The 23,992-nt window shown below is 40.7% G+C and overlaps 2 protein-coding genes across 5 annotated transcripts; one reads left to right on the top strand and one right to left on the bottom strand.

Annotated features, from left to right (window-relative positions):
* Positions 1-1,645: 1,645 nt before the first annotated feature.
* pth3r (parathyroid hormone 3 receptor) lies at positions 1,646-17,805 on the bottom strand. 3 transcript variants are annotated; one of them, XM_027009189.3, is made up of 16 exons: positions 17,258-17,805; positions 13,822-13,927; positions 12,312-12,422; positions 11,799-11,923; positions 11,368-11,462; positions 9,847-9,988; positions 9,404-9,557; positions 9,002-9,062; positions 8,578-8,644; positions 8,346-8,440; positions 8,069-8,210; positions 6,007-6,048; positions 4,731-5,362; positions 3,532-3,651; positions 3,194-3,282; positions 1,646-2,855 (listed from the first exon to the last, which is right to left on the bottom strand). In XM_027009189.3, the coding sequence occupies exons 1-13, from the start codon at positions 17,339-17,341 to the stop codon at positions 4,925-4,927; spliced, it is 1,662 nt and encodes a 553-aa protein (XP_026864990.3). In that variant the 5' UTR covers positions 17,342-17,805; the 3' UTR covers positions 1,646-2,855; positions 3,194-3,282; positions 3,532-3,651; positions 4,731-4,924. The 3 variants fall into 3 exon arrangements, with proteins under 3 accessions (XP_026864990.3, XP_081553775.1, XP_081553776.1); XM_081697649.1 differs by having other exon boundaries at positions 3,532-5,362; XM_081697650.1 differs by lacking the exon at positions 6,007-6,048 and having other exon boundaries at positions 3,532-5,362.
* A 1,046-nt stretch (positions 17,806-18,851) lies between these two features.
* taco1 (translational activator of mitochondrially encoded cytochrome c oxidase I) lies at positions 18,852-21,527 on the top strand. Of its 2 annotated transcripts, none has more exons than XM_027009163.3 (6): positions 18,852-18,945; positions 19,201-19,479; positions 19,589-19,695; positions 19,981-20,114; positions 20,412-20,574; positions 21,065-21,527. In XM_027009163.3, the coding sequence occupies exons 2-6, from the start codon at positions 19,206-19,208 to the stop codon at positions 21,272-21,274; spliced, it is 888 nt and encodes a 295-aa protein (XP_026864964.1). In that variant the 5' UTR covers positions 18,852-18,945; positions 19,201-19,205; the 3' UTR covers positions 21,275-21,527. The 2 variants fall into 2 exon arrangements, with proteins under 2 accessions (XP_026864964.1, XP_026864965.1); XM_027009164.3 differs by having other exon boundaries at positions 18,852-18,941.
* Positions 21,528-23,992: the final 2,465 nt, after the last annotated feature.

Here is a 23,992-nt window from a genome sequence, read left to right on the forward strand (position 1 = left end):
GCTGAGTTTTGGTTCATTAGCTGCAAGCTTATGCAATCTCAAAAGAGATTGTAATGAACTGTTGCAATTGTTAATGAATGGTTTGGATTGCTTGGTAAAAATAAATGTGATGTCAAAAAGTGCACATTCTTTCTTTAATTATTTTCTACTTTTACTCAAATTCTTTAAAAGCTTCCTAATCAGGAATTTTTGAACAAGTAAATTATTATTTTTTCCTTTTTGATTATTTTAAAATTTATTTATTATTTGTTTTGTTACTGTCAATGACAATATTATTATAACTTTCCTATTCAATTCAGTTTAATAATTAAAAATCATGTTCCACCAGAAACCAAAAAAAATAAAATAAAATGGAAACTGTGATTTAAACTGTGACTATCCCTGTAAATTCCCACAATGCAGTTAGACTACTTTTCCCCTTGATTGCCTGACTGTTTCCACGATCGTGAGCAGCAGTGAGTAATAGCCATATGCAAACTTTAGTTATCTCAGGTTTGTGATCTCTGCAGAGAACAAGCATCAGATTCTAGCCCAGAGGATTCAGTTTCTACCAGAAATACTTTGTCTGTCAGACAGAAAATAGTTTTTCACACCTATACGTTGAGCAGGTGACTACAGCTCCCATGTGAGTTTCATTCTATCTTCATGGTCTCTGCATTATGTAGAGGTGCAGGAACTCACTGCTGTGTCTCCATCAGCCTTAAGAGTCAAATGGGGTGTGTACTCCGTTCTTTATTTTTCCTATAAGATTCACTGCCATATGATGTGAATAAACCATTGTGTGTGTGTGTGTGTGTGTGTGTGTGTGTGTGAGTGTGTGTGAGTGTGTGAGTGTGTGTGTGTGTGTCTGTGTGTGTGAGTGTGTTGGTCTGAAGCTGTTTTGTGAAATTCCTTACTGTGGTGTGAGGTCAATGTGGCAGAGCAATAGAAGAAAGGAAGAGGAGGAGATGAAGGCTGGCAGCCGCCACAGACGAGAGAGCTTGAGGATTCATGACCAAGACGACCCACAGATAAAATGCACAATAATAGCTATTATGGGTGCACAAGCATAACCTCAGTTATTTTCCTACTAATGATTTAGCCCTGACAGTACATTGTATTTCATTTCAAAATTAGATGAAGTACAAACAGGCCTACAAAATGAAAAGCACCATGCTCGATTGGCTTGATGAAACAACACGTGCTGACCAGTACTGGGCAGGACCAGACAAAACTGGGCAAACCAGTCAGGACTGGGCAAAATAAGGCTGAATCGGCCAGAACTATGGAGAACCAGCCAGGACCAGGAAGATACTCACTGGAGTATACTAAAGTCAGTGCAAGTGCACCAAACAGCCAAGCCACTGAGTCCAGTTGAGACTTCCGGGTTCATACCAGCAGGTTGCTCCTGCGCTGCTCTACCCAGATGTGCCCAGCAATGGAATGTAAAGAAACAAACAATAAACTGAAAATACAAATGGATGAGAAATCACATTTTCCTCTAGCTTTACACTAGTCATGAAGAGTGAAGAAAATAGCCAGCCCAGCCTTTTCAGGGAAAGTGACAGTGGAACATTATTTGCAATTTAAGAAAAAAAAAATATTCTGAAAATCAGAATAAAGAACTAAGAAAGACTTTAGTCACACGGTGAAGCATGCTTTTTGTTCTGCTTTTATTAATTTACTCCACCATTGCACAACAAAACATTTAATCAGCACTTACATATGCATGTCCAACTTAAGGTAATCGTTATTTCAAAAGCTCCAGAGGTGCTCATTCAACCAGTGGCATATCTGTCAGAGGAATAGGGGGGCTATCACAGTGTGGCATCGACACACAATGACTGGCCCCCAGACTGGTCCCCTATAGTTCTAGTTAAGCCCTTACTGTCCAAGCTCATGCTACACATCTATAATTTACAAATGGATCCTTTAGCAATATCCCTCTTCCAGCCAGCCTAAAACACATACTGTCCACCCTGACATTCATTTAGGCCCCTCTTTTCCATCAAGTGTTTTTGAAAAATCTCTAATCTGATTGGCTGCTGTGTGATCAGCTGACTTCTAGGAGAAGGTAGGCTGGAAGACCTCTAGGAGCTGTCCATCGAGGAGCAATCAGAGCAGCTGTGCAGAACTCCATGCGGGACACATACAACCCACTTCCTGTGTGCAGTGTTCCTCTGTCCAATCCGCTCTTCTATATACCTCCAGATGGCTTGCTATCCTGTTCTAGTTTCTGGCAATGTTTGCTATGAGACCCAAGGAGTTATGGGAGACAAACTCAGCAATTAAAGTGTTTGTAGTGTGTGTGTCATTTCACTCTAAAACCACATTTTCCACGTAAGTGAGGTTATTTATTCAGGGCACGAGAAAAGCAGGACTGCTTGAAAGTTGCCTTGAGGCTGGGCTGACACATGGCCTGGATTGGATGCCGTGTGTTCCCACCCTGTCTAGTTGATGTTCTGATTCAGTGCTGCCTGTGGAGCGAGGGGGCTGAGTACCATATTTGAGACAGAGAGGGCGTGGCCAAGTGTCATCTATAGGTCAGAGGGGGTGTGGCCAAGTGTCATCTATAGGGCAGAGAGGACAGCCAAGTGCCCAGTTGAGTAATAAAGAGGAACTTCACCTGCTTGTCATCTTCACCTGCCCTTCGTTGTCTGCCTTCCTACCAGGTCCTGAACCCATACCAGAAAGTCTGTTTTTAATTCAGAACAAATTTAATTCATTTACTCCCTTCTCCTGTCACTATCAAATAGAGTAAAGACAAGAATACATAGACTCCACATGAGAGTATCCTGGAGGTCCAGTCCGGAGAGTGTTCTGCTCAGACTGGGCAAACCTTCTTCAACTCCTTAATTGATTGCCAGTTGCAGTACCTGTGTGTGCAAGGAAGTCAACACGTTGTGCTGTGTTAGTTAATGGTTCACTGTAACCACGTGCTGAATAATTTTTGTTTTTTAATCATCGAAATGCTGCTCAGACAAAACATATTGAGAAGATCTCAATTGACAGTACAGAAGTAAGGCAGCAGTGAAATACAAAAAATACCACAGTATTTATTCTTAATATAGCACATCAAGAGCAGGCTACACATATATATTTCAAATATTGAACTATAATGAGCTGAAATTTTTTTCTTTAAGTAATAGAATGGTAAGAAAATGCAAAGCAAGATTATACTTGTAGAGATCAGAAATCTATCCAAACGTCTTACCTGGGCACAAGCTCAGCCGCTTCTGAACAAAGCTTTTGCATGCAGTCCTCAGTGAGTGAAGTTCAAAAGACAGTCTTGTCTTTCAGGGACTGGCAAAAATTGGCAAAAACAAGACATATTTGCTACGTGGGTACAGCTGCTTCATGTAGCCTATATGACAGTATTTCTCTGTAGCATTAATGAACATAAACTCCATTCCTATACTGTACTTTAATCTGGATAAATTGTATTGAAATGTGCTGAGGTACTGTTGGATCAAACAACAACCCAACAAGCAGCCATGTTGGCATTAGCAGAACCTTTAAATGTTCTAAACTGTAAAACATGGTCATACCCACCTTATAATATTCTGATCCTACTGCTGGATGACAAACTCACTGAGGTAAAGTTGCTAATGTAGCTCATTTGGCAGGAACAACATGACCACGGAAGGCAATTTACCATGGTAATTGTATCAACTAATCAGATAAAGTAAAGGAATTCATAAGCATCAACTAATAAGGTAAACAAGGAATGTTGAGCATTAGAAATTATTTCCATTGCTTTTGTGATGACAATGAGAGCAATGGGAACAGAGATGCAATTCTTTGTGTCTACAATACCGTAGCATAGAGTAGCATGTAAATACATTGAATGAATAGCAGAATGATATCTGTACTTTTTCTAGGAATTTTCCATGAGGAAATTCATCTACTAGTAGCTATCAGAGAACATGCCATTCAGGGTATCTGCTAGCACTTCGGTGTTGATTTATTTAGCCATTTATTTTCATGCATACAAGATCAATCAGTCTATTTCATGCATATATCTGTTTGTATCTCAAGGGGAAATTCTTCATGTTCATTCCACTGGTAAATAATTTATCTTTCTCCACACAAGGCAAACAGTTAGTTAACTATAGCTAGCTGAATATCACACATATCACACTAGCGGCTGTGTGACAGGTTAGTGTATGCAAGATGTATCAACAGAGCACTTGTTAAGTGTTGTTTGTAAGGTTATACATGTGGAGATGCATTCTTGGTATCTAATTTTAAAAAGCTTATAAGCTTATTCTTTTCAGCACATAAGAAAATAACTACAACCACATAGGAATGTAAGTTTGCATGGCTTTCCTGTTTAGAACTTAGCCTTATTGAGCTGCCAGACCAAAATACACCTCAATGCACATGCTATTTGCAATTTTTTGCTATCTTCCAACACAGTGGAACATGAGTGTTCTGGAAGGTGGTGGACTCTCTACAACTAAAACTAAGCATGAAGGCTGGACAAGTCACAAGTTTCTGGCAAGTTTTCTGTTCTGAAGAAATGTGCTAAATTGTTTAGCCAGAACTGCACTAATATTCACATGGTGAACAAAAACATCAGTGTTAACATGTTAGTTGTAAAAGCCACACAGAAGGACCTAATGACCCCAGGTATATATCACAATAACAACGACATGGAGTTCGTTACATGATGTGTGTGGTGATGTCCCCCATCCTCAGTGACAATGTGCCAGACAGTGTTACTACTATTTCTGGAGAAATTTACCCACATCTTTGAAATTTGTGAAATCATCTCAGATGTCAGTTTTCCATGGCACCTTCGTTTCAGACGTTTGACAGTTACTCGAGAAAACAAAATCCAACCAGCCAGCAAACCTTTAAGACTGTCTCACTTAGGTGCTTTCCTTTTTTGTTACCATGATGTTATACTGTCTGAAGGTTTCTGAAACAACAGCAGATTCCTTCATAGAATAGTCTCCAAATCTTTGACAGTAACGAAGCATGAATGATCTTCAGGTATGATGTACAGAGATGAGTCTTTCTGCTCTCTACATCCAGTTGTGCTTTCCCCACCTGGACTACAAAGCACCTCCATACTGCCAGCTGGACTCAAGATCAGCTGTTGGTGCTGCACTGTGGGTAATGTAGTCTGAGTGTCACTGGGTGTGCATCCTGACAAGTAAGCAAGATGGGATGGACTCCTGACCCCCAAAGTCCCACCTGCATGGGCCAAGGCCTTAGTGCCACTGACGTTTATATAAATGCTCTGAGTGGTGGTGTGTGACATCATGCCGCCATAGTAACAGCTTCCGCCCCCAGCGCTGCTGGTGACACGAGACTTTTGTTTGAGATCCTGGGTGAGACTCCGCCTTAGCCATGCCTTTTTAACCTCTGCCTGCACCTGGGTGTGAGAGAGAAAGAGAGATATAGAGACAGAGAGAGAGAGAGAGAGAGAGAGAGAGAGAGAGAGAGAGAGAGAGAGAGAAAGAGAGTGAGAGAGAGAGTGACAGAGAGACACAGAGAGAGAGAGAGTCCTTGACTGTCTATTATCTGGGCCGGTAGATGGATTTCCTCTCGAGCCCTCCCAAGGTTTCTTTCTCAATTCTGCACTGTTTTTTCTTGCCACTGACTTGTTCATTAGGAATCTGGACCCAAACATTTGTACAGCTGCTTTGTGGCCATGTGTGTTATAAAAAGGAACTAATAATCCAATGCCTGGTCTTCCCTGAGCTGGCTTGGATTAGGCAAAGTCAAAATTAGATCCCATTGCACTTAAGGAAGTAATATGGAAGTGCATACTCTGCCTCAAGTGTATTGATTTGATATTGATCTGATATTGATTTGACTGTGATGGGCAGAAAGTACAGTGCAAAAAAAAAAAGCTAACTAGGTTAAATTGCTACATTTCCTACTACTATTCCAGTGTGGAATCGTACACTGTTTTTACAGTAGTAGTAGTAATAATAATTATTATTATTACTACTAGTAGTATACTAGTATAGTAGTAGTAGTAGTAATAATTAGAAATGTGGAACAAAAACTGACCTCGCCATTGCAGAAACAGTAGATAAAAGCCACAAAAAAGCCCTACAGGAAAGAGAGAGAAAAACTAAACACCCAAAACATTTTCCCAGAGCACAAACATCACAGCAGTGTTCACACTGGTTTTCTCAAGTGCTGACATTCAGGAACCAATATCTCTGCATGAATACATTTCTCAAAACCTAACACATATTTTTTGAAACCTTATACATACTGCAAGCAAAATATATGAATTTCTTCAACAAATGACTTTTTTTCGCACTGCACCAATTGAGATCGTCATAATGTATATGCTTCTCTCTTTTTTTTGCCTACAGGAAACAGAATGAACAGAAAGTACCTAATAATTTGAAATATTATTTTTCTTCATATTTCAGAAGCTGATTGAATTAATTACACTGTGCATAATTATTATATATGTATCTACTGTATGTATTCATGTCTATAGGCAACACTTTAAATTGCTATAGTCTTTTATGGCCCAGTAAACGAACTGAAATCCATACAATGACGATTCAGCATCCAGTACCAATCTATAACCATCCATAACCATAATCATAACCATAATCATAACCCAGAACAGGGTGCCTTCAATTATTTGAAGCAGGACGTGAAGTACTGCAAGACTGGACACTGATAAGAAACAGTCATAGACCTTTCAACGGGAAGACAAAAAAAAATTCAGTTGAATTACTGTATACAGAATGGTAAATAAGGAGCAAAAATATTAACACTATGTATGTAATACATAATACAATTTTTCTCAAAACACACATTTCCGGAACATGTATTCCTCTTCTTAAAAGCCTGAACAAATTTCTCAAAATCAAAACCTTCTGCTCAAAATAAAAAATTCAGACCAAGGTGCCAGACACATTATATGAATTTCGCAACAAACCACATTTTTCATACTGCACCAATCAACCGAAAACACAGTCACAATGTAAATACGTCTTCTCTGCCTCCACAAACTACAATGAACAGACAATAGATAATTATTGTGTGGATTCTTTGTGGATTTTTGTGAAGTTGTTATATTTCAGACATTGTTTGAATTCATAATTATTATAATCTGGGTATCTATGTGTCTATGTCTATAGAGACCATTTTGAATGATTTCAGCCTCAGTCTGAACCATTACAGACCCCGCTTGAACCATTACAGTCCCAGTCTGAACCATTACAGTCCCAGTCTGAACAATTACAGTCCCAGTCTGAACCATTACAGTCCCAGCCTGAACCATTACAGTCCCAGTCTGAACCATTACAGTCCCAGTCTGAACCATTACAGTCCCAGCTTGAACCATTACAGTCCCAGTCTGAACCATTACAGTCCCAGTCTGAACCATTACAGTCCCAGCCTCTCACAGTACTTCCTATTGCTGTCCAGTTATGTTTGTGTGCGTGATCTGGTTCAATTCTGCAGTTCATTTAAGTTAATTTCACTTCATTTTTAATGTAGATATAACACCTCCATGTTTAGTATTTCTTTATAAACTTAAATGCATCTATAAATATTCTGTATATTCTATAAATAGTCTGTATATTCTGAAACAAATGCATGTCTTTCCGCCTCTGTGCATAATACTATTTAAGAGAAATAGCATTCTGATTTTATTAGTGTTAATGACCTAGCACTCACAGAGAAGTGTGGAGTTTTGCTCTTTAGTATTCAAAGTGATGTTTGGAATTGCTTTAATTTCTTAGCAGAGTTAAAATGTCCTAATAATAGAATAATTAAAGCATTAACTACTATTTCATTATTATAAGCATTTAGTAATAGAAAAGCATTGAAATGACATTGAAAAGATAATTGTTCTTGTACCCATAAGGGTTGTCTTCTTTATCTGCTGGTTGGTTTGGTTGGTTAAACACAAAAAGTTTTTTTTATGTGGAAATGTTTTTTTTATAAAGTTAGGTTGAAGTTTATTTATTATATTTATATTACATATTAGCATATTTATTAATTAGCATATATATTTAATATATTATTTAAAATGCTGCAATAAATACTGCAATATAAAGGTTTACGTATGTGGGGTGGTTATGAATGGACTTCATTTTACCTGCAAAGAATTGAAGAACATCTCATAGTGCATCTGCACCTGCCACAGCAGGCCAGTAACCTCCGTGTAGGGCAGAGCCATGAACACCATATAGTGAACCCCAAACAAAGGCATTAGCACCAGGGTTGACTTCAGCAGCTTCCTGTAGGCCACACAGAGCAAACCCAGCACACAGTGTGTGTGTTTGTCTGTCTGTGTGTGTGTGTGTGTGTGTGTGTGTGTGTGTGTGTGTGTGTGTGTGTGTGTGTGTGTGTGTGTGTATAAGATTGAGTTTTACCTGTACTGCTGCCTAGGGTCAAGTTTGCCTGTATTAGTCTCCCACAACTTAGAAGCTAAAACTCGGACGATGTTAAGGAACAGAAAGAAATTTACCTACAGAGAGTGAGAGAGAGAATAAGACATTATGTAAATGAATTGTAATTATTGCAATGATAAAAATTTATAACTATGGCAATAAATAGTAGGAGTGCAAATAAGAGTCAAATTGTAAAAAGATAACATGTGCCTACAACAATGGCTGCCAGGATTGGAACTTGATAGATCCACTTCAGATTACCCGCTCCTATATCCCAACATCTGCAAGTCCAGTGTCAATAAATACAGCGTAACTATATGCATACATTGTAAATATGGCATAATTATACACAATACTCAAGTAAATACAGTGTAACTATACACATGCTTGAATAAATATAGTGTAACTATACACATACTCAACTAAATACAGTGTAACTATACACACACTCAAGTAAATACAGTGTAACTATATACATACTCAACTAAATACAGTGTACACATACACATACATGAGTGAATTTTTGTGTGGATCCCAAAGAGTAAAAAAAGCTTTTTAAAATTTAGGATATAGGTATTGATAATACCTTACAAAAACTGTGTATGCATGTAGGTGTGTGTGTTTGTTTTGAAACCTACTGTGTGTCAGCCAGTGAGGCTCGAACACTAACCCAAATGGATACAAACATTGCAGGGACACCTGCAACAGAGGAAGATACCCTATCAGAACCCTTATCAGAACCTCTATCAGAACCCAATGCACTTATCAAGTGTTTCTCAGCCCACTCCTCAGGAACCACCAGATGGTCCACATTTTTGCTCTATCAAAACTCGCAACACATCTGCACCAGGCGTTCTGTGTTTTTAGTGGCATTGTTCAGGCATGTTGGGAAATGAGCTACAGAAAAACCATGGACCGTGTGGTGGGTCCAGAGGTCTGGGGTGAAAAACACTGCCAAAGTCCAATTCACTCATGTGCACCGCCTTTCAGAGGATTGTACCACTCAAACAGGGGAAAGCTGGTGAAGAGCAGGAACTCACCCCAACCTATAATGGTGAGGGCCCACAGGTACTTCTTATCAGACAGGAACGCCATGAAGATCAGACTGTGCAGGTAGAGACCTTCCACCAAGATCCAGTAGTGATTGGTTGCAAGGAAATACAGGAAGAAGGTCACAGCAACCTTACAGCCAGCCTGAAACCAGCCCAAGTTCAAAAACAGAATCAGCAAAGGACAGGAAAGAGAATGATATTAGTGAGAGTGTCCAGACACAGTTTAGCAGCCATAATGCTTCTTACAATATAAATAATATTAAGTCCATCAACTCTCACTTGTTATTTGCAAGACTTCTTTAGGTTTATACAATGTCTGCACACATGTAACATGCATGAGTGTGTGTGCCTCTGTGAATGCGAGTGTGTGTGTGTGTGTGTGTGTGTGTGTGTGTGTGTGTGTGTGTGTGTGTGTGTGTGTGTGTGTGTACCATTTGTGGCCTGGGTTCCACTGGTTTGATGTCATCTGTGGCTGTGTAGAGTACAGCATCTTTCACAAAGATGCTGATTGCTCGACATATGAAGGAAGTAAACAGATGAGTGTGGATGTAGTTACGAGTGCAATGTAGACGTCTACAGAGAGAGGCAGAGTGAAAGAGAGAGACAGACAGAGAGAGATGGAAAGAGAAAAGGAGAAAGAGTGAAAGAAACAGAGAGAGAGAAAGACAGAGTGTTGAGATCCAACTACAAACTCACAGCATTATGTTCTGAGTCAAGTGTAAACAAACACATCCAGGTCACATCACAGAAAGGTATGAAATGTATTTAAAAGAATATTTACAATATAGCAATGACAGAAAAAAAAAACATACTACAAAAATACATACTACAAGGTCCAAATGTCCTAGTTCTGAAGAACACGAGAATAAATTCTCTGTATTCAGGAGGTAATAGCATCAAACTGCTGTTTATGCCTTGAATTCCCCAGTTTACTTGTTTTCTCACATAACAAGTAGACAACAAGTATTTATAAATAAATATTCATTCAGTGTGAAACGTTGAGCTCTTGAGGCTTTGAAGTTAAAATGTATGCCAAACATTTTGAGGTTTTGAAGTTAAACTGTATGTCAGACATAAACCTCTTAGCTCTTCATATTATAGATTGCATGTAGTCGTATTGAGTTATCAGTGCCTAGCCTGCATCTAGCAACAACACTGCAGTGGGGAAACCATGCTACATTAAAAGAGCCACGGAAAGAAGACCGATATGTCCACGTTTCTGGTACTTAGAAGTTTGGTCATAAAGTGTCAGGGCAGTGGACATATTTCACAATTTTCATGGAGTCTCTGAAACAGCTGAACTGAGGATGGAGGGTTGAGACTGTGACAACACAGTCCTGTCACCATTTTTCTCCACCTTGTTTTTATTCATCAGTAAGATTAAGACATGACTATGATGAGACTATGATGAGACTATGATGAGACTATGATGATGCAGTTGGCATGGCAGGAGTTTAGAGATGCAACTCGTTGCTTCTCAGTCAGTTTCCACCAAAACGTTTGGACAGCAACCTTGCATATTTCGCATGCCTGAGTCAAACGAATTGGAATGATCAGAAAATGGGTCTGTGGGGTCTGGAGCCGTGGTGCTGCGTCTATGGTGCTGCGTGTATGGTGCTGCGTCTATGGTGCTGCGTCTGTATCTGTACAGATACAGATATAAAGATGCAATGCATGCACACAAGGTATTTCTGACTCGGCTCCTGCAGAGTCTAATCTAGGCTAATATAGCCAAACACAATGATTATTCAGAGGTGTGATAGATTAGGATTAGAACTAAACTCCAGGAATGGGTAGATCTCCACCTAGGGGAATCAAAAATTCCAATTCACTTACATTTCTAATACTGACAGTCTTCCAGAAGGCATCGTTTTCGTTGTTCATGGGTAAATCAGACAACTCTGTTAATGTCTGGTTCAATAGTGGTGAGTGATGACTCATGCATGACATACTTGAAGTAACAGAGGATGAACACAGCTACCAGTAGAGAGGCCAGAGAGATGGAGTAACCCGCCGTGTACATCAGGTGAAGTCGCCGAAACACTTCCTGTAGGAAAACACACACAAGGTGAAGTAGTGAAGTAGTGGTAATTCCTTTTTTTTTGTGTTTTGGTAACATTAACAAATAGGGAAATCAGCTTTGTATACTATTATATTAACAAGTCATACACATACAGTACAGGTTTTTTTTTTCATGTGTTAAATTAATTCCAGTAACATTTCATCTTGGGTCATCTAAATTATTCTTTAAAATTAGACACTTACAGATACATGCATGCACACACCCACAGGTACACACACACACACACACACACACAGACACACACACACACACACACACACACAGACACACACTCACACACACATGCACGCACGCACGCACCTCCTGATGGCTGGCATGGTTGGAGTGTAAGTAAGTTGTGCACTCAGTGTAATTGGCCCAGGTGCGATTGATGCTAGACACCTGCTCCCAGTTACCTGATGCATCGCAGTTACGGTATGCTTGGCCTGAGCAGGGAGCAATTATAGAGAAATTACTACACTGCAGAAATACACAGAGCAATTACTACAGAGAGCACAGAAACAGTTAAATTACTACACTGCAAAAACCAGAATTGCTACACTTCAAAAAAACAGAGAACCATACTGCAATTTTTTTAAAGACTAAGAAAAAAACTTGAGAATTTACTACAATGCAAAAAAGCCCCTATTATTACACTTCAAAACATACAGAAATTACATCTTAAACAAAAATAAATTGTATACCATGCAAAATCACCACACATTCTATACAACTCATCTAAGTAAAAGGTCTTAATTGGCCCAGATGTGATGTAGTTGCAGTACTATTGCTGTTTTTCTGTGTGGCGTGACTTTATGATGCTGTGGTACAGACCTTGGTGGTTGAAGTCATAAATGTAGTTGGGGCACCGCACAGCCACCAGCTGGCCTGGCTTTGCTCGGGGCCAGCAGATGATACCGTCCCACTCTGGCAAACATGCGTCCCCTGGGGAATAGAACATACGAGCATTTATCTTCGGAAGTCAGAAGGTCAGACACTCGTGAACTGGAGCTTGGGATAGAGAGAGAACTCTTGAACAACTCTTATAACAAGCATATCACTACAATCTATTCACATCACATAATTAATATATTCACACATTCAAGGTAACACTAATATGTTTCATTGACACGGCATTTAAACATCTTCCCCACGGGCTGGAGACTTCAGAGTCTACACCACACAGACACTCGCTGCTTTCATTGATATTACCCTTCACATGAATGTACGACTATCAGTAATCTGAAATTATCCTCCTCCATAACAAAACTTCAGGGATTAAATCAGGCCTTTGTATCAGACACTGGGAGTAATGCCTCAGGATAACAGCTGCATGTTTACGCTCAGCGGCCGAGATCGATCCAGAATAAAACTGGGTCTAGAGATAAGCATCCTAAACTGGGAATTTCAATCAATGCGGGCCTTGACGTTTCATTTTTCGTATTTATGGATGCTATTGTGTAAGGGAAATTGTGGCAGGAAGGTACTGGTGCTAAATCAGTGTGATAAGAGATCTATGCATGTCTGTCCAGCTGTTTCTGTCACATTGAACTCATGTTATGACACAAAATTCAATTTCACCGATGAATGAAACGACCTTTGGCGGTGACCGATACCAATGGAAGCATATTTGTTGAATGCAATTTTTAGCTGAGATCGGATGTGCTTATCTTGACAGTTCACATTCATAATTGCAAGTGACCTGTATCTGTTATGCGAATACATCGGTCCACCGATACATTTTCATGCAAGTCACCCACGTTACCACCAACAAAAACGACCTATCTGTGAGATGACTCATTATATTAAAACCGGCAAAACTGACCCACTAGCAACTTATGTAAGTGTCACATTTTGCTCTGTGCAACTGAAAACATGTGCATGATCAGATCGAGAAAGTGAAAGAGCCAGACGGCTAGCTTTAGCTGTTACTTTCCTCCATTGTATAGGCAAAATTCCGATCTGACAGTTCACATTCATGTAGCATGGCCACGATTCAGATATTTTTTAATCTTAGAAAAGGTTGGATTTGTGTGCCCACATAGCCCTCAAAAACTTAAGGCACACTGAGGCAAAAACTCGCATTTGAGTTACTTCAGCCTGGTAATGTGAATGTGGCCTAAATGTATATAGTCACGTCTGTGGTGAGAAGGAATGACAAATTTGACTCTGATTTTGATAAAGATCTGACAAATGGATTGATCTTTTATTAGTCCAAATTCAGTTCCAGCCCTGTAAAGGATGTTGGTGCAGCTCAAATATAAAGAGCTTAATTTGTGTGTAACTCTATAAGGTCAGCTTGTCTGGCTGGTATTTTGTCTGATGCCTTGGCACACTCACGTACCTCGTGTGGCTTTCAGCTGAGCTTTGATGCTTCTCTCGCACTTCAGCCATGCATCGGTCAGGAGGGAGATCTGCTCATCCCGAGTGATGACGTCATCTGCGTCGATCTGCAACAGCAGAGAGAAAAAGAGGTGGATGTGGTATCTTCAGACGTTTCGTAACCATCCATAAGCAGCCACCGGTATCACAGCACAGGGCGCTCCGTGGAAAGCCATCTTTGTTATTTTTTCCGTTCTACAGGTTGTCTGCTCAGTCCGCCTGAACACAGCAATGCAGTGAAAGGCTCCCACTCCACACCTCCTCATTGCTGCTTTTCATTACTGTGGCAGTTTGTCTCAGAAACCAAACTTGGTGCGCTCCTCCTGCGTGCCTGAGATGTTACCTCCAGCTGTTGTGAAACAGTTGCACCGCAATGTGATATGTAGCAATCCATCTTTAACCTTTAACCCCCACCAACCCCTCCCTGTTTCTCTCTCTGTCCTTCCTTCAGGTGGGGTGTCTCTCTCAGGGCCTGACAGTGAGCTCACAGTTGGAGATCAGCAGACGGGTGGATGAGGTGGAGGATAAACACAGTATGCTTTGTGCCCCAAATACATTTCACAACCAGCAAGCAAAAGTAGCGGAGAGGCAACCGCCTCACACACACTGACCATTTGACATGGTGGCAGAAGGGTTGAGGGGGCGGTAAGTTTGTGTGTGTGTGTGTGTGTGTGTGTGTGTTTGTGTGTCTGTGTGTGTATGACAGAGAGTGAGACAGAGAAAAGAAGAAAAAGAAACATTTGTAAAGAAAAGGTGGAAAATATGGTGTTGCTAACAAAGTGCTAAAAAACATTTTTATACGTATTTTTTGATTACACATTATTAGTACAAAGACAAAAATAAAACTGACATACAGTTTATTATCAGCTGTCTTGTCAGAGACCAAATTCCTAAAGCTTCTGAGAGCGTGTGTTTATATCATTTTGTGATCATGTGTTTATAACAGTTTGAGAGTGTGTGTTTATATTAGTTGGTGTTAATATCAGTTTGGGTTTATATCAGTTTAGTTTCAGAAGGAGTAAAGGTGGGATTGTGTCCACCTCAGAAGTATTTCACAAGATGCTGGTCTCCTGTGCTGTGCTTTGCAGCATATTCCTATGGAATCCTGTAACCTGGAACACCACAGCCCTCCTCTCTGCCTGGTCTGATTGACTTGAGTTAGTTCACTCAGCAGACTAAGGGCAGGTGTTTCTGTGGAATGGTTTGGAATGGTGTGGAAGCTGAGCAGTAGCGGTTATAAGGAACGAGGACGTCTGAGGGCCATTTGGCAGGGGGAACCCAGGGCAGAACAGTCCAGCTCCACGGAGGAGGCTGGAAGAGTAGTGACCCTAACCCTAACTATTCACGTCTCATCTGTGGGGCAGCTTGGAAACTGACCACTGGACCACAGAGCAGGACTCAAGAAGCCCGGCAGCACCGGATGTCATGGAGGGGTCAAAATGAAGATCATGTTGGTGTACAGTTTGTTTGATTTCCAAAATTATAAGAACAAAAACTATGCAAGTAGGTCAGTGGCTTCAACAATAAACACACCAGTGTGACGACATGAAGAAAAGCATATCTCTCTAAAACTCAGGCACACTTTAAAAGGCCTTATTGTAAAGCCAGAAGCTGTTGTGGTGTGGAGCATTTGCTCAGCAGTTTAAAACTGGTGGAGCTATATTGCTCTGTGGTCATCAGTGATTGTTACAGCTGCTAACAGTACCATACTGGACACCCTAACATATATGTCAGTGTTACGGGTGGTGATTTATGGGGTAAATGGTCATGTCAGTAACCTAGGGCCTTGAAGGTTTACTATGTTCAACTGGGTAGGGAATATAGCTTTCAAATCAAATGATTCTATTCCAAAATGGATGTAGCGCTATGATTTAATATTGGCCATGTCATGTGCCCACAAGCATAACCATAACTAAAAATAACTGAACACCATTTTTCCTTAAGTTATAGTTTATAGATGATGTGATTAAATGTGTTAGCAATGGTGTTAAAATCCCAATAATTTATTTTCACTGGCTTTGCTCTCTCACAATCTTCTACATGACAAAATGATTTCCTGCTCCACTGAACAGAGAATAATTTATAGTAATAATATGACCAGGTCTGGCTCTCCAATCCTGTGTTTCCATACACAGTCATCCTGTGCTGGAAGCAATGGCCTCACGACAGCTAATATACTACCTGTCCAAGATACATGGTATCAGCCAGACAAATCTCCCTATGACCATTTTACAAAGGAAACTGAAACACCCATATATTTGTGAAAGTAATAATAATCTCTTGTGTTCTGTGGATAGACACATACTCCACATAGCTGTGCTTTTCCTTTTTTTTTTTGGCAGGGGGTAGGCTAACTGGGGAGCTTTGACAATCATTAATATCAATTTTAACATTTTTGTGTGAAGTATCCCTTTAAAGATACAGTAGGATAAAGGGGAGAAGTGAAAGGTTATGGGTCTGTCATTTTGTCTGTCAGAGAGCTGCCTGAAGAGAGTCTAACTGGGGAATCTCACAGGTTTACAGCTATCCCCTAAGAAGTCTCTCTCTCACGGCCAGACTGAACACACATGCCTCTCGGAGGCATCGTGGCCCAGCAAAATGGCTCTGTATTGATGGATTACATGATAGACAATGGATGGTTTAGAGATGGTTAGAGATTATCTTAAACTGTGAGACATGTGTGTGACCTGGAACAAGATGTGAGAACTTAAGACAATCATGACTTCAGATTTGCCCATACTTCCCTAGTGTTCACAACAGTATGAATGCTTCCAGTAACAGCAATGTCATAACTTATACTAACCTCTTAAAATTACAAAAATGCAAAACCAATGCAGCAAATTATATCCACTCATGTAAGATATACTTATCAAATTTACTTTCAGCTCTGGTCTGTCATAGCTTGCCACTACATCATGTCTTTCTTAGGCAGTCTCACCCTCATTCTGGTCTCGATATAGAGATATTTTTAAATTTTCTTTCGCACTTCAGAAACCTTTTTGCTGCTTCAGTGTATGTCGGTAGAGTTTGTGGCCCTGGAACATGATCCTTTGCCTGAGTGTAATTTCCTTGTTCTTTGTTTGCACTGGTTTTGTGATTTATGTGCAGGGCAGAGTCCAGACTCCAGCCTCTCAGCTCCATTATATCTTCTCTCTCCCAGATATTGATCTATAGTAGGACAGTAATTGGCCTTTTTTTGTAGTATTGACCACAAGTTCATGATTTACTGCTAAGGCAATGTGGTAAAATGTCAAATAACATAATTCTTCCAGCCCTGACTGATAAGGGCATTGATATGACCCTCCAACCCAAACTAATGTCACTGAAAATCACACATACAAATAAAATAAATAAACCTACAGCATTGATTTAGGACTCACGGCAGATCGATTACTTACCAGTGCCTTTGCTGTCGTTAATACACTGCACAGCACTATGGTTGTGGTCGTCACTATGGCTGTGGTCATCACCGGCAACAACATGCTTCCCTCTTGACCCTACGTCCCTGTTCTTCGCCCAACGGCTCCTCAAAACGTCAGTCTCCCCTTATTCCTCCGTCTAAACCTCCACCCGGGATGCTGCCGTCGTCTTCTCAGGGCACTGGGACTTACTCAGGCCTGAAGACATCGCTGGGCCTCTGGCATTTTCTCTCTCTCATGCCCTCAGGCTGGACACAACCAGTGGGAAAGGGGAGGCTGGTTCTGCTTCAGTCTCGATTTATGTGGAGTCAGATCTGTTCATTTTTCCATTAGTAGATCAGAAGAGAGGGAAGCCAAGTTCTTCTGCTGAGTTCTCAGGGTGATGTGCAGTCAGAAGATGGCCTATATGTCCCTTAGCATTACACATTCATTCTTCTTGTTTTGAGTTTCTCGAGAAGAGGAAACGTTGTCTCACTGGCACTGGTCTCTTGTTGGTCACTGTTGAATGTCTATGTTGGTGGGTGAATGTGTGTAGTGAGACAGCTCAGGCTGGAGAGGGGCTGGATCCTACCTCCCACCACTCAAGGCAATGAACCTTCTGCCCCGGTTAACTCCTCACTGTCTGGCAACCTTCCCCCCTCCCATCGCTCTCTCCATCTTTCCCTCTCCCCCTCTCTCTCCCCCTCTTTCTCTCCCTCCCTCCATTCCTCTCTTCCTCTCTCTCTACCTCACTGTCTCTCTTTTTTCTTCTCTCCCCCTCTCTTCATTGGCAAGATGCTTTTTATTCGAAGGCGAAATATTGTTACATTTTAATGTAAAAAAGTAAATAAATAAAAATCACATTTAAAAAAGCTCCAAAGGATAAATAGTGCAATGAAAAATCCCAATAAACATAGTACCTTACTGTAAGTGTTTGTGTGTGGTATGGTTAGTCCTGCATGATTGAATGTTAGGCTTGCTCTCTCTCTCTCTCTCTCTCTCTCTCTCTCTCTCTCTCTCTCTCTCTCTCTCTCTCTCTCTCTCTCTCTCTCTCTCTCTCTACATGCACTCAGGTAATTTTAAAGGAGAAATTTTAAAGGAGAAATTCCTTTAAAGTAATTTGTACCACAAAAGGCAAATATAGCATATTTGCTATAAAAAAAAGATCTATTTTTATTTTTACATTGTTTATATAAAGTGCAGTTGAAGACTCACATTTTTGTAGTCCTCAAACGAACCAGTTTATACTCCATAGAGCGGGCTCTCATATGGATGCGTCCAGGATTAAAATAGATTTAGTACAGAATATTAACCATCCAGGCTGGTGTCAGTATAATGGATATCAGTTTAATGGATGTTTCTTAATGTGAAGAAGATTTATTGGGAAAATCGACTTATTGCTTAAAAAAGCTTTGTACCATGAACTAAGGAAACAAGATATGCGATTGGTTTGATTTCACGACAGAACAAAAATAGGATCTGAATTCTGGATTATTGAAAACTAAATAAATTGGTTTATATTAAATCGAACGATCATTTTTATTTTTCGATAAATAAACTTTTATTTTGACAATTATTAGTAGAGCGGAAATAACTCGTGTGTTCCCAACTAAGAAGTTCGGTTTGGACAGTTGAGTGTAAAATCGCACAGTAACCTTCAGTGGTAAATGTAGAGTAATATTACGTAGGTAAATTACAAATCCTAACTTTTTTGTTCATGTATACTGGGAAATAGCCTTTTAAACTACAACTGCATAAACTGTTGGGGATAATTATGATCAGTTAGCCCAGCTGTAGCACTGATCGTGGTCAGAGAGAAAACATGACAAAGTTTAATCAAAACACTAATCTGCGTTTATCATAGTGCAGAGGTAGGTCGGCGTCTAACTGGAGCTAAAGCAATAGTAGTTAAGATTCCTTGTCTTTCTCCTTTGTTAACCTAGGGGCGATGTCAGGAGGAGCAGTGCTACGTTTTCTCCTGCCCAAGTGCAAACCGGCCGCGTCCATGCCTTGGAAGGTTCCGCGTCGCAGGCCCGTCGATACGAGGACGGGCTCTCCGCAATGGGATCTGCTTCCACAGGGCCGGGCGGTTCATTTCAGTGCACTACTGCTGGCGGGACACAACAAGTGGTCCAAAGTAAAAGATATAAAAATCCCGAAAGACGCTGCTCGAGCGCGGATCATCACGAAGTTTTCAATGTTGATCAAAGTGGCAGTGAAAGGTGATGGCGTGTGTCCGCTACCAATCCTGAGATTGTAAATAGCCTGCTTTGGTTCGGTGTCAGACCTCTTTCTGTCTCTGATTAACCTTGTTCTGTGTCTTATTTTTAGAGGGAGGATCTAATCCAGAGTTTAATGTCGCTTTGGCGCAGTTGATAGAACAGTGCAGAAACAAAAATATACCCAAAGCCACTATAGAGGCTGCTATCCATGGAGCGGTAAGCGTTTATAGTTTATTAGCGCTGGGGCCGTAAAAGAAACCGACCACCGAAACAAAGAGTCACTAGCTAATGATGAGGTTTTGCAGCTCCCCTCAAGGTTGATTTAATTCGACATTTGACAGTCACACCAGCTCAGTCCATAGCTGATGTTTATTTTGCTATATTTTGCTTTATGTTTTCCTTATTTATGTTAATATGTTACAGTACATAGGCGGAGCTAAATATGCATGACTGGGTTGCGGATGTGTGGGTTAATTAACCCCTGTTGGCTCTGTCACACAGGAGAAGTCCAAGGCTGCATCCCACCACTTTTATGAGGCCCGTGGCCCGGGGGGATGCCTACTCCTCATCGAAGTTTTCACAGATAACAACACTCGTTCGCACCAGGAGATCAAACACCTCTTACTGAAAAATGGGTGTGTTTTTTGTGGGGAGGGGCTAATGGCACATGGTGTCCGAGACCAACGTTACATAGTAAATTCATTCTGGAATCTGTTCGTTTTGAAATAACGACCAATAAGATGACCCCACAGGCTGTAGATTTAGAAGTGAGATGGGCAGGTTTGCATGCTCCTATAGCTCACCTGGTAGAGCAGATGGGTAAAGTGAGGTGCTTAGGAAGCAAATGCATACTGGTGCATGCATAAGTCACCCTGGATAAGAACATCTGCCAAAACCCTAAAAAGTGCATGCATGACTTCATTTATCCACAGGGCGGTGCTCTGTGTTGGCGCACTCAATAATTTTGACAGGAAGGGCGTGGTGGTTGCATCCAGAGATGGAGTGTCTGCTGAGAGAGCCCTGGAGCTGGCAATAGAGGCAGGAGCTGAAGATGTGCACGAGACAGAGGATGAGGAGCAGAGGTCTTTACTGCAGGTTAGATAATCATCCCCAAACCAACATTGACTGCTCCATTCGCACACTGCTGGCAGGAGGAACCAGCTGCTGTGAAAAATAACAAGTGGATTTGTTGGGTTGAAGGTATGATAAGAAGCCTGCTGTTATATGCAACAGATTATGGAACTTTGGTGCAAAACTGCATAATTAGTCTTTAAGACGCATAAAACAGCTATGGGGATAGGTCAGTAAGTAAATCAAGAGTTAAAGTAATTAACTGGAGTTTAAATTAACACAGAGATGATTCACTAAGATTCACTGTTCTTTTCCTGTTGCTGTAATGTGCCTGTTTCCATAAACACTTCCTCGCCTCCCTCTAGGGTAATACTACCGATTTCTTTCCAAACTTTGTGATCAGTGTTGGGGTAATGAAGTCTTAACAGAGTTTTGCCCAGCTCTAGATACATTCAAGATACATTCTCTCATGATTTCTTCATGGCTGATTGGTGCCTTTTTTTTTTACCTTCAGTTCATCTGTGACCTTAGCTCCACGAAGGGAGTGCGGACTGCCCTAGAAGCTTTCGGGGTGCACACGCTGTCCACTGGGATGGAATACATTTCCCACACTCCCACCCCTCTGCCCCAGAACCAGCTGGATGCCAGCGCCACTCTCCTGGAGGTGTTGAATAATTACCCTGACGTGGTCAGGGTCTGGGACAACATTTGTGCCCTGGAATGAGACAGACTGGCTGGGTGGCCTAGAGCACTAGGATGAGCTCTGGCTGTTTTTGCAGCTGAAACCTGCCTCACAGGACATGGACCACATCCCAGCCATGTGCTTTCATCTCCAGTGGAACCTCTGTGATTTAATTGAACTTTTTTTGTTGTTTTCTTCAGTGTTGCAAGATGAGACCTATAAGGGCATCGTAAATGTCTAGTTTGGTATTAACAATAATTTTGCCCCCAGTAAAGCTGCTCCTGCTTATACAAGGCTTTTCAGTGTGCCTGAAGTTCATTAGATGGGCAGGGAGTTGCTCATCTATCTTGCAGCACATTAAGATGAATGCAGAAATCTTCTGAGGACATCTGCAGATTTGGATATATTGCCATGAATTTCAAGGGTAAACAGCCATCTTTAATGTTGCTCATATATCACTCTGTCAGACAGCATCCAGATTTTCTTGAAGAATTTGGTGAGCTGTTGTCCAGGATATTAACAGATTTTGACAGTTTACTACTTGCTGAAGACTTTAACATTCATCTTCACAAAACTAGATTCTGTTAGAAAGAATTTTCACTTAATATTGTATATTTATGTTTCATGCTTTAAAGGTAAACAGGATCATCAATGCAAGTTTCCATGCAACCAGAGCTTTAACTCAGAAATGCATTTAACGCCTGATTCAGGGAATGATAGAAGTCTTTGTATCATAGCACTGGACAGTAGTGAGGTGTCTGACAGCATCAGGGCAAAAGCCTAGATCCTGAAGTTTGAAAAGTTCATGGATGCTGTTAGCGAATCTCATAAGTGCTTATTCAGCAAAGCAGTTAGTGTTCACATTTAGCAGAAAAAATTAAGAAGCCCTTCCTCTGGAATCACAGTACTGCTCTGAAATAAAGTTTTTTATTAAATATTTTTAACAGAAAATGGTTTTCAAACACACTGTGCTAAAGGAGTCTGTCAAAATCTTAAAGTTTAACATGTTCGTAACCAGTTTAGTAGGGGGGTATATGATTCAAAGGGGTCACATACTCAAACTAAGCCACTCTAATCATGGAGCCTGCCTGTATTTGGTGTGGATTGGCTGGTTGCCAATACCAGCTCTTCTTCCGTTCAGTCACTGGACAGCAGACAGGGATTTTTGTTGTTTTGGTCATTGTGTGAAACAAAAAATCATGTACCAGGCTGGAAAAAAGATTTGATTTAACAGCAACAATTGTTGACTGGGAGTGTTCTGTGGTACTGAGTGGTTTTGGAGAGCTAAATCCCATAACGAGTCTTTAGTGGAACAACAGAAAACATACATCCATGTGAGGTCACAGCACTAATGGATATGAGTTGTGTCTCATCTGCATGACCTTATCGTACCGCTCCAAACAGGTCAAGCCAGCAGAAATTCTGGATCTGGAGCTGGGTTAGTGTTGGGGTCAGGGTTTACTTTTTAAAGTTAGTAGGGTTAGGATTAGGGGTTAGGGTTTGGGTTAAGGGTTAGCATTAGGTTTAGGATTAGGGATTAGGGGTTAGGGTTTGGGTTAAGGGTTAGCATTAGGTTTAGGGTTAGGGATTAGGGGTTTGGATTAAGGGTTATTAGGTTTAGGGTTAGGGATTAGGGGTTAGGGTTTGGGTTAAGGGTTAGCATTAGGTTTAGGGTTAGGGATTAGGGGTTAGGGTTTGGATTAAGGGTTAGCATTAGGTTTAGGGTTAGGGATTAGGGGTTAGGGTTTGGGTTAAGGGTTAGCATTAGGTTTAGGGTTAGGGATTAGGGGTTAGGGTTTGGGTTAAGGGTTAGCATTAGGTTTAGGGTTAGGGATTAGGTGTTTGGGTTAAGGGTTAGCATTAGGTTTAGGGTTAGGGATTAGGGGTTAGGGTTTGTGCTTGCGCAAAACAAGGCTGGAATGAGACAAGGCTGTGGTGAGAGTAACACATGCATAATTGAGCACACGAACCAACAGCAAAGATCGGAAATGAAACCCAAACATTTCGCTCAGTGGCACAGTGCAAATACACAAAGCCCTGAACACACCCTCAGAACCGTTACTGTCAAACGGCCACCAGAGAATTTTCTGCTCTTCAAATTTACATTCTAGCTTTCCTACCTTGCAAAGTGGAAAGAAATTGAAAAATATAGTTGATCTGCACCTAGAAAAAGTTAAAAGGAGATGTTTCAGATGAGATAAAGAAGATGAAGATGGTCATCTTTTCGTAATGACTTGGTGATGAAATTCGGAAATGACTAGCACAACTTTTAACATGTTACAGCATGTTATAAGAATGACATCAGGATAAGTCATGTCACAGACACTATAAGACTGTCAGACGGAACCTCCATTTCTACAGTAAGGTCAATATAAAGAACGTTTGCAGGTTAAAAAAGTATGCAACAGCAAAATTATTGTAGTAAAATGAAGCCATTTTGAAGTATAATTAAAAAAATTTCACAGTACTGACTCACTGCTTTTTTCAAGGACTGATCTTAGTATAAGTCTTACTCTTCATGAACTTTATGAATGGTGAATGTATGCACACAGATGTGGATAAGTCCACAGTGTGGGATTTGCAGCAAGGACTCAAATTCAGCAGTACAGAATGACTAAAAACAATTAAAGTTTACGCTTATTTAGAAAGGTAATGTGAAGTTATGCTATTCTAAAGTCAGCTTTCAGAATTGTAAAAAAATCTAAATCAGAGGCCTGTGTGCTTTTTATAGTTTGTCAGTAGTTTGTCAAAATGCAGTGC

This window comes from Electrophorus electricus, chromosome 15 (assembly GCF_041902795.1).
Source record: "Electrophorus electricus isolate QZ-2024a chromosome 15, ASM4190279v1, whole genome shotgun sequence".
NCBI lineage: Eukaryota > Metazoa > Chordata > Actinopteri > Gymnotiformes > Gymnotidae > Electrophorus > Electrophorus electricus.

Excerpts from the sequence above, each read along its gene's own strand:
- taco1 (XM_027009163.3), top strand. The coding sequence starts at position 19,206 with ATGTCAGGAGGAGCAGTGCTACGTTTTCTCCTGCCCAAGTGCAAACCG. Across the intron at positions 19,480-19,588 it reads GATCAAAGTGGCAGTGAAAG|AGGGAGGATCTAATCCAGAG; the intron begins GTGATGGCGTGT and ends TCTTATTTTTAG. Across the intron at positions 20,575-21,064 it reads AGCAGAGGTCTTTACTGCAG|TTCATCTGTGACCTTAGCTC; the intron begins GTTAGATAATCA and ends TTTTACCTTCAG.
- pth3r (XM_027009189.3), bottom strand. The coding sequence starts at position 17,341 with ATGTTGTTGCCGGTGATGACCACAGCCATAGTGACGACCACAACCATA. Across the intron at positions 12,423-13,821 it reads TCAGCTGAAAGCCACACGAG|GGGACGCATGTTTGCCAGAG; the intron begins GTACGTGAGTGT and ends TCTATTCCCCAG. Across the intron at positions 8,211-8,345 it reads GACCCTAGGCAGCAGTACAG|GAAGCTGCTGAAGTCAACCC; the intron begins GTAAAACTCAAT and ends TGTGGCCTACAG.